General features: G+C 41.1%; 1 protein-coding gene across 1 annotated transcript in view; it reads left to right on the forward strand.

The window, feature by feature from the left end:
• Positions 1–9,885, forward strand: part of TRPV1 (transient receptor potential cation channel subfamily V member 1) — a 41,682-nt gene extending 31,797 nt beyond the window's left edge. Inside the window, exons 11-15 of the mRNA XM_075850876.1 lie at positions 1,215–1,281; positions 2,877–3,187; positions 4,608–4,735; positions 6,963–7,081; positions 9,518–9,885. Coding sequence (XP_075706991.1) covers positions 1,215–1,281; positions 2,877–3,187; positions 4,608–4,735; positions 6,963–7,081; positions 9,518–9,675 — 783 coding nt within the window. The 3' untranslated portion in view covers positions 9,676–9,885. The remainder of the gene's footprint in view (positions 1–1,214; positions 1,282–2,876; positions 3,188–4,607; positions 4,736–6,962; positions 7,082–9,517) is intronic.
• Positions 9,886–10,527: the final 642 nt, after the last annotated feature.

Consider the following 10,527-nt stretch of genomic DNA (forward strand, 5'->3'; position numbering starts at 1 on the left):
TATGGACATTAAACATACATGTTTATGGACATTAAACACACATGAATATGGACATTAAACATACATGAATATGGACATTAAACATACATGAATATGGACTTTAAACACACATGAATATGGACATTAAACACACATGCACTTACCTTTTATGTCTTCACCACAGCTCTTCTGCTCACAGCACGACACAGAGCCCGCCGACAGTCTCCCCTCCCCCATGTCCCGACAGCTAGCAGCAGAGGAGAGATGTTTAGAGCAGGGAAGGGGGGCTGGAGGGGGAGCTTCTAAAGCAGCACAGACCACGGCTTCTAAATAGAAGCGAAGCTCCCCTCGCCTGACAGGTGCGGTCCTGGCACCGGGGGTTCGGGCGGTCATGGGCCCCCTGGGAGCCTTGGGCCCCCTGGGAGCCTTGGGCCCCGGGCGACCGCCCGAAACGCCCTAATGGCCCTAATGATAATCCGCCACTGTCTGGCTCACCACCTACACAGCTGTAGCCTCCAGTCCTTCCCCGCCTCTATGCAAGGAGACAAGCCCACTTCCGTTGGTGACCAGGTCCTGCTCTTCTAATGCACAGCCCAACAGCAACTAGGTCTAACACGTCACGTGGTTCACCCACTGTCCCCCCAAATGGTGATAATCCTTTTCCAAATATAATCTCCCCTTTGCCCCCCTTTCTCAGCGTGGGGGTGCAGCCGATCAGCAGCACCATGCTCTGTCCGTTGCCAGCACCAGGCTTTTCCTAGGCCCACCAGTCTTTCACAACTCACCTGTCACCAATCCCCTGAAGAGTCCCATTTGCCAACACAGTGACTACACCGTACACCGCCGCCTGCCCCTCCTGCAAAACTGTAAGACAAAAATACACTTACATAGTGCAACACAACATATATACATGGTATAAATCACTAAACACCAGAGCAGTCACTCTATGAAACGTTGAAGCCCTCTTAAAGTGACAGGCAACCATAATAAAAAGGATACATAGACAGTCTATAGGCTGTAAATGGGGGCACATCGTTTACCCTCCGTGCAAACCCAGCAGAATAAACTGCATGTGTCATTTATCTCAGGAACACTGGCATGAAATATACCCCTGTGTTTTAGTCCAAAGTCTCTGGCCTTTCTCTTAATAGATTTAACCTTTTTCTACTATACATAGTCATCCAAAATGGCGAGATGAGATCATCTTACACATAAAAGTTTTTCCTGTTTTGCAGATGATTCTACGGGACATGCTTCGCTTCATGTTTGTCTATATTCTGTTCCTCATTGGCTTTGCAGCAGGTATGAAATACTATTCAGTTCTAGTTCCTAGAAAGTCATCTGTTCATCCAGCTGGTAATTCTGGCATAGATTATCCCAGGGATTTAGATAGAATAATACAAAGTTTCTTATTTAGTCATATGAAATTAATTTACAAAAATGATTGCTTTAGATGATTATTGGCGCTGATGCCGTTACAATGAATCAGAATTTGACGTTGTTTTTAGCTTTCACTACATTCATCAAGAGGGCATACGCTCTGTTGAAGAATTTGGGTGACAATGTACGGAGGAGAGATGCCAGCGCACACTTTGCACCCCAGTACTGCTAAATCTCCCCCATTATCTTCAGCCAACAGTTGGCACTTTAATAATAGAAATTGGCATTCCCCAATAATTCAACACTGGCACAATGTGACTTATCCATGCTTTATAATCTCTCCAGTGACTCTTATATATCAGCAGGTCTTGTTGCTATATCAATTGTCTATATTGTTACAAATCTAAAATGCTACATACATCCTTTTTCTGTGGACAAATAATAAGAATGTGATATAAATTATACCAAATTAAACACGTGTCATGTTGAAGTCATATAAAACTCTCTTGCGTTGATACATTGTTTTCAAAGGAATCCAGTAGGTGGCAGTAAATAGCTCTTTCCTATACATAGTTTAAAAAAAAAAAAGTCCTGTATTTGATACTTTTAATTTGCCCAACAATTCTGGCTTTTAAGACATGATCTTCTTTCATCAGTCAAAACCGCTCTAATTCATATATGCAAGAAACAAATCGTTGTCACGATAGCAGAATATCTATATAGGGGGTATAGGGAAGATCACTGCATCAACATATGAATTGATCAATTTAGGTGTAAACTGTCCAAGGATTCGGAGGCTAAGCTATGGCTGATACCAAGTAGATGGATAGAGGCCCGGCTGAGCCCATGCTATTGTTTAGCGTTTCTATATAGGATGAGCAACTTAAAGCAAACCACCAATATCCATATGAGGTTGCATTAAAGATTGTGGTCCCCAGAATGTAAGCTGGGCAGCTCCCATTGCAAATTATCATTTCCCAGTAGCAATTCAATAGGAAATTCACCACCAATGGTCTTTTACAGGAGTTACAATCAGTATGGACACCATTGCAACTCCCATGGAGGTTGTCACAGTTTTCATTGATATTTACTTTATTATGTGTTTCTTTGTTACTAAGAAATGTCAGTGATACGTCTGACTAATAATAATAATAATAATAATAATAATACCAGCTAAATTGTAAATTCCAGACCGATTCCAGGTGTCAGAGATAGTTGTTACCAATTATTATTCGCAATATCTATCTATCTATCTATCTATCTATCTATCTATCTATCTATCTATCTATCTATCTATCTATCTATCTATCTATCTATCTATCTATCTATCTATCTATCTATCTATCTATCTATCATGTATCTATCTATCTATCTATCTATCTATCTATCTATCTATCTATCTATCTATCTATCTATCTATCTATCTATCTATCTATCTATCTATCTATCTATCTATCTATCATGTATCTATCTATCTATCGACATATATTCCGTTATGTCTTCATATTATCTGGCAGCCTTGGTAACCCTAATCGAAGATGGAGACGGCAGGAATGAAAATAGCACTTGTAATGCCAAACGTTGCTGTAAAGCTGATCCGGCATTATACAATAGTTTATATTACACATCCCAAGAACTCTTCAAGTTTGCCATCGGAATGGGAGATCTGGAGTTTACTGAGAACTACAAGTACAAAACGATATTTATCTTTCTGCTCATTACATATGTCATACTCACCTACATCCTCCTGCTTAACATGCTCATAGCGCTGATGGGGGAGACAGTAAGCAAGATTGCTCAGGAGAGCAAAGGCATCTGGAAGTTACAGGTAGTTTACGTTTTTCTGAATGAAATATTTGTGGGTTTTTTTCCAATTAATTTTGTTATTTTGGTTTTCTCAACAACTTTTGATATTCGTATTTACACTGTATATTACTAAAATGTAAGCTTTGACATCAGGGGCAAACTGACCATTTGGGTACTCCCTGAGAGCCCAGGCTATAAGAATGTGTTCACATCTGCGCCGTAGATTCCGTAAAAAATGCTGGTAAAATAGTGCTGAATGCTGCGCTATTTTATCTAGTAAAATGACTGAAAATTGCCGAATTCCATTATAGACAATGGGTTTTGTTGGCGCCGTTGGTGTCCATCATGTGACCGATCCGGCACTTCCAATTTTCTTTCTTTTTCTCTACATATGACAGAACAGAAAAATGGAAAAACGAATGCACATGTGAACATCTTGGTTGAACATCTTGGCTTGGTTTTTCTTGCATGCAGCTGCAATACTGATGATACAGTTGTTATTATTATTGGCTCCTGTAATGACGGGGTAGGGAGACAGATAGCTGAGCCCTAATCTACCCGCCACTCAGTCCCTGCCTACTTGCAACGACCCATCCTAGGCGACGGGGTACAACTGGGCGACGGTCCCTATGCTCAGTAAGTGCACGACAGACAAACAGACAGGGGTACACAGAAGCAGTGAAACGGGGAGCTGCCCACGGAGACACCGTGAGCAACGAGAGTAGTGAACGAGCCGAGTCAAACCAGGAGTGCACGAGGTACAAAACGCTGAGCAGGAGAGTGGTCAGTAAGCCAAGGTCAATAACAAGCAGAGGATCAGAAGTTCAAGCAGCAGCAGCAGAGCCAGGAAACAAGCAGAGCAGAGCCACAGGCAAAGGAGGAACAGGAAAGGCAGGTATAATTAGACAGAGGGCGGGAGCTAGCTCCGTCTGGCCAGGCTGTGATAGGCTCTCCCACTCCTAAGCCTGCCATCCTGAGTGGTGGAAGATGGAGTCAGTCTCACAGACATAGGAGCAGGTGCAGACTGATTACCCACGGGCGTCGACACAAAAGCTGTGTCTGGCAGATCCCTTACAGCTCCATATGGAGAGTTGCAGCTAATCATATTGGATTTTTGGTGTTTTTTTTTTGTGTGATTTTCACAAGATCATTTGCAACCTTTTTCCCAATAGGGAAACATTGAACTCCCTCACAAGTCAGATTCTTGGCGATTTTTACAAGGTTGCTTGCAACTTTGTTTCCCATAAGGAAACATTGAAGTTGCCCACGATTTGTAACCTCACAGGAAACTGTACTAATATTTTGATACTATATGACTAAAAAGAATATATGTTTTTTCATACTTTGGAGGGCACTGTCAATGAGAAGAGGCAGTACAAACAGACAAGTGGTTGGAGCAAACATGAGCTACGTGACCTTAAACTAAATTGTTTCTTTTCCAGAGAGCAATTACTATACTTGATATAGAAAAAAGTTTCCTGAACTACTTTACAAATAAGAACCGGTCTGGAAAATCTGTCCTGGTGGGACTGACACCTGATGGAAAGGAGGATTACAGATGTTGCTTCAGGTAACATAGAATTTGACATTAAACTATATTTCCCGAGGTCACCAAATAGAGACTATGTATAATCCCATGGTGCTCTTGTGTAGGTTGGAGGAGACTGAGACGGCTGCGGTACCGTTTCATAGTTATGTTGTATTACTAGTTACATCTCAACTATTTACTATATAATTATTCTGTGATTAAAGTATAATTTAACCATCAGGAATAATGACACAAAATCTCACTATTTACACACATTTATTTATAACAATTTAAATGCCGATGAAAAGTAAAAAACTTGTTCCAGGTGATACCTTGTAGGATTGTCACATTGCTCTTGGTGCCATTTAACCACTGGATCATGAATATCAATAGAAAGCAATCATGTATTTAAAAGACAAATTAACCCTCGCTATTTCAGGTCCTGAGGACATAGCAATTTTTTTTCGCGCTTTTTCATTGATAACTTGTACATTTTTCATCGACATAGCCTTATGATGGCATATGTTTTTTGTAGAACAAGTTGTATTTTTAAAGGGTATATGTTTGGGGTACATATAATGTATTGAAAAGCTTTTATAATTTTTTTGGGGGGGGTTTGAAAAAAAACAAACAATTTCTCCATTGTTTTTTGAGTTTTGTTTTTACGGCGTTGACCATGCAGGATAAATGACATGTGTACTTTACTCTCAGGGTCATTGTGATTATGGGGATGCCAAATTTGTATAGTTCTTGTTTATGTTTCATTGTTTTTGAGTAATAAAAATCCTTATTTTTATTTTTTTATTTTTTTTTAAAACAATTGTTTTTGTGCCTTCACATTCTGAGAGTTATAACTTTTTTTGGTTTATCGTCAACGAAGCTTTATGAGGGCTTGTTTTTTGCGGGACGAGTTGTAGTTTTTATTAATACCATTTTGAGGTATAAAGGACTTATTGTAACTTATTGTTTGCCGTTTATTTATTTTTTTACGGCATTCACAGTGTGGGATAAATAAAGAGTTAATTTTATAGTACGGGTTGCTGCGGTTGCGGATATACCAACTATGTGTACCTTTTTAAATATTTTTTTTCTATAATAAAGAATTTTGTAGGAGAAAAAAGGGTTTCTGTTTATTTTTACCCATTGGCACCCCACAATCACGTCAAGGAATGCTTATGGGGTGAGAGAGGGTGCCCCCACCCTCGGTCTATCACTTAGACGCCACGGACTCTATTGACTGCAACATCTGAGGGTTTAAACGGCCAAAGTTTATATTATGAAGAGTTATTTTACATTAAAATTGATTGTACCACATGAACTGAGTGCAAAGCTTTCATAAAGACACAGAGAGAAATAAAAGTCTGGAGAGACAGGAGATATAGAGCAGAAGGAGATAGACAAGCAGAGAAATGTGCAGAAATATGTAAATGTGTAAATATGGAGAATTATGGAGAAAGCCCAAAATAAAACATTAACTCAAAACACACTGCTGGAACTTTTCTTTTTTAATAAGAGAAATTTCTAAATTGGCTTTTCACATTGAAAGCTTCACATTACACTGAATGGCACCTTTATTAGAGACACACATCTAGTAGTACGTTGGACCTCCTTTGGCATTCAGAACCGCAGCAATTACATTTTTGCGCTCTTTTGACAACTGGAGTCTTGCCTTTCTGTTTCAGTTAGACAGCAATGGCACTTAACCTGGTCGTCTGCTATTATAGGCCATCCGTGCTGATGAACCACGAGTTGTTAGTTCGGACACATTAATTTAAATAAATAGTTGTATTCGGCTGCAATTTGCTTCTGCATGTTCGTCAGAATGATCCCTTACATCCTCCTGTGACTGCTTTCGGCAACAAATGGTGATGTCCACAGGATCTCCTTTTGCTGGATTTTTATTGCTCGATCACACCATTCTCAGTACACTCTCGACACACGCTGCACGAGAAAACTCTACAAGGTTGGCAGTTTTTAAAATACTGGCCCCTAGCTAGTCTAGCACTGATGATCATACCTCGTTCTAAGTCACTCAGATCGTTCTATTTTCACATTCTAATGTGGATTCACACTGAAACTCATCCACAGAAGACTTGCTCACTTCATTTTATGCTTCACCCTGGAGTCACTTGTCTAATTTCCATACAGAGAAGCTCAGATCATGAAAGGGCAGGTGTCTTTAATAAAGTTATAAGATTTCACTGTACATTGTAAACTGAAAAAAAATATATATATATGAAACTAAGCATTGCATAATTGTTACTTGCAGAGTTGATGAGGTTAACTGGACCAAATGGAACACAAACTTGGGGATAATCAACGAAGACCCTGGAAATTCTGGGCTCATGAAGAGTAATCTAAGTAATGCTTCGATCCGAATTGGCAGAGGTAAGGCAATAAGTGTGATGTCCTGTCACAACTTGTATAATATACCATGTAGGGATCAGATGCTTCACTATTAACATAATGTTCTTCCTAATGGAATGCAGAACAGGAAGTGTATGTTCTCTTTAACCAAGCCATTGTTGCCTGACACGAACAAGCGTGACAGGCAAATACAGATATCTGTGGTAGATTTTTTAGTTAAAAAGTTGTTATGCTGTATGACAGATCTGCATCCCATCACTAGAAGTGCAGACCAGGCTACAAGGTAAGGAATAGATCGATCGGCGATTTGTTGTTGTAACCCATGTAACCTATGTAACCATGAACAAGAAGTCATTCAGAAAACAGCCATCTGAAATCCGATGATCTGACTGGGGATTCTGGTATCTTAAAGCCCCTAACGTCACTGTCCATATATGGACAGTGACGTCAGGGGCTACTTCCAGAGCGGAATCTCTGGCCAGAGCGTTGCCACGCTCAGCCACTCTCTAGCCGGGTATTCTGCCGCTAGAAGGAGCCCCTGACGTCACTGTCCATAAATGTCAAAATCCCTGGCCACAGAATGGCCGATGCGCTGGTGTGGAATTCTGCTTCTAGAGGGAGTCCCAATAGCGCTATCTACAGGTGGGTTTAGCGCTATCTACAGGGGGAGTGACGCTGTCTTCAAGGGGTGTGTCGCACTATCTACACGGGCACTATGTACAGAGGACAATGTTGTGCTATCTACATGGACACTGTGTGTGGCACTATCTATGTGGGCACTGGCACTTTATTTGTGGGCACAGTGGCATTATCTACAGTGGGCACTGGCACCATCTATGTGGGCACTGTGGCACTATCTACAGGGGCATTGCATACATTTGGGCCATTATACTTTGTGGTGGCTGCTAAGGGGGTACTATACTGTATGGGGGCAGCTATGGGGGCAGCTATGGGGGCATCTGTGTGGGCATTATAAAGTATGGGAGCTTCGGTGTGGGCATTATACTGTATGGGAGCTTCTGTGTGGGAATTATACTGTATGGGGGCAGCTATTGGGAAATTATACTGTATGGGGTAAGCTATGGGACATTATGCTGAATGGGGCGGTTATGAGGGAATTTGTGTGGGCATTATACTGTATGGGGCATCTTTGTGGGCATTATACTGTATGGGAGCATCTGTGTTGGTTTTATACTGTATGGGTTGATCTAGGGGGGGCATTATACTATGTGGGGGCAGCTATTTGGCATTATACTGTGTGGGAGGCACTATGGGGTATTATACTGTGGGGGGGGGGCTATAGCGGCATTTTACTGTGTGTGGGTTCTATGGGGGAATTATACTGTGGGGAGGCACTTTAGGAGCATGATACTGTGTGGGCTGAAATGGATGTGGGTGTGCGGGGATTAGGTGGGGTTAGAGGCATGGCTTAAAAGGAAAACAAAATTGCCACAATAAGCGCGCCACATCTGTTGTCTTTTGCAAAACTTTAAAGTTGGGAGGTATGGCTACAAAGAGCAACTTTTAATCTGCAGGACCCGGTATGTCCATACGTTACATCGGCAGCTCATTAGCAAGGTTATTCCTATCACACTAAGTGATGGCATATTGCTGGAATATGCCATCATTTTCGGTGGTGGTTCCGACTGTTTAGCACTGCATCCCCTTCTCTGTTTTTTTCCTGCACCAGGGCGCTCCCAACCACCGACTGTGCAGTGAACTGCAACACTGCTCCATTGAAGTGTACCACTGCAGCCCCTTCATTTTCAGGATTGGTGGGATTCCCAGCAGTTGGCTCTTTAGAGCTCTAAGTCAGAAAAAACTGAGCTGTGGCCGCTATAAAGATATATTAAGCATTCCGGACATAAAAACGACATGATAAAAGTAGAGATTTACAGCAGACGGTGGAGCACGTTACATTGCATGACTTGTTCACTACCCAGAAGCTCAAGCTTTGAAAAGCACTATAAGGTATTGGGTCAAACAATGTTTTTTTCTTTGCTGAAACTCCTATTCCTATGACTATAATCTGCTCCTGAGAGAAAATTAGAGGTTCATTGATCTGTGGTGTGTAGTCATAGTTCTGGAGGTCATGGGGTGCTTGTATGGATCTTGTATGGCTGTGTTTTTGAGCCCTAATGAGCTCTAAGCTATGGTCACAGGGATTACGTTCAGGGTCTCTCTGACTTTTGACGTCAAGAATAGACCAGCATGCAGTCCTATTCTTGCTGTCAACCTCGACAGAACCCAGATGGACCCCGCTATTAGTAAATGGTATCCGTCCTGCGCAGATCATATGTATGCATGCAATCTGTACCATTAACCTTATGATCTGTATCATGAAAGTGCAGTTCTTGATTTTAATTAATTGAAAGACTGTGTAGTCATGGGACATATGAAATGTTCTCCTTGATTCATTGACAGCTTTAATAAATGTTCTCATTAATCTATTTTCAGCTAAAACATGGAAGACCTTTGTACCACATATCAGAGAATTCAGCATCAAAGGAAAAAGTGTCAAGGAGTCGGGGGAAACTGGTGTATCGCTGCAACCCATATCTGAGGCTATAACGGAACAGGACTTATACGAGGATGGGACAGCTAAGCCAGTGTAGACTGGACAGACCAGTGTTACATCAGTCTACACCAGTCTACATCAGCCAGCGTGATGTGATCTTACTTATTGTTTCATTACATCCACTCAAATGCTTTACAGACTAATTACAATGTAGATAACCAATATAATTAAGGGCTCCCAGTCATATGTTCTGAAGTGAACAAGGTCCATTTCCTTAATATTGACAGAACATGAAGCAGAAGGCAACATACCAATGTTTGACTATTGCAAATAAAATACTACTGCTACTGCTATTACTCTCACTATCACTTTGTAATTTCTATCAATATCAGATTTTCATAGCAAATTCGTTTGTTATTTCAGATCTAAATTCAGAAACTGCATCCACAGTTTAATCAGTACTTCTCAAAATCTCCCCCCTAGTATATTCTGTAGAGTCGTAAATCAGCTTGCCTGCTCGGGTGACCACTATTTCAGTTACATGTACTGAATGGGCCGCATGAAGTTCTATGTAAAATGATTATGAGTGCACGCCCCACTATCCATACCTAACATGTCGGCCTACATTCTTAAATGGGTTTTCTCATGAAGACAACTTTTTTAAAAATAGAATCTGGCTACTCTAACATCCAGTGATCAATTGTTATCACCTGGGAAAGCAGCGTTTGGCTTTACACTTCACCTGCAGCATTACATGCCAGACATTTGAATGAAAGGAAGTTTTAATTGGTACATATGCGGTGACTGACAGGTGAGTCTTCAGCAACATGGAAATGCTTATTAAGCTATTGCCGACTATGATGTAAGCATACGGGAAGTATGGAGCAGGCTCATGGGCTTAGCCCACTCCATAATAAGCAGGTGTCAGCTGTATGAAACAGCTAACACA

This window comes from Rhinoderma darwinii, chromosome 2 (assembly GCF_050947455.1).
Source record: "Rhinoderma darwinii isolate aRhiDar2 chromosome 2, aRhiDar2.hap1, whole genome shotgun sequence".
In the NCBI taxonomy this organism is placed as follows: domain Eukaryota; kingdom Metazoa; phylum Chordata; class Amphibia; order Anura; family Rhinodermatidae; genus Rhinoderma; species Rhinoderma darwinii.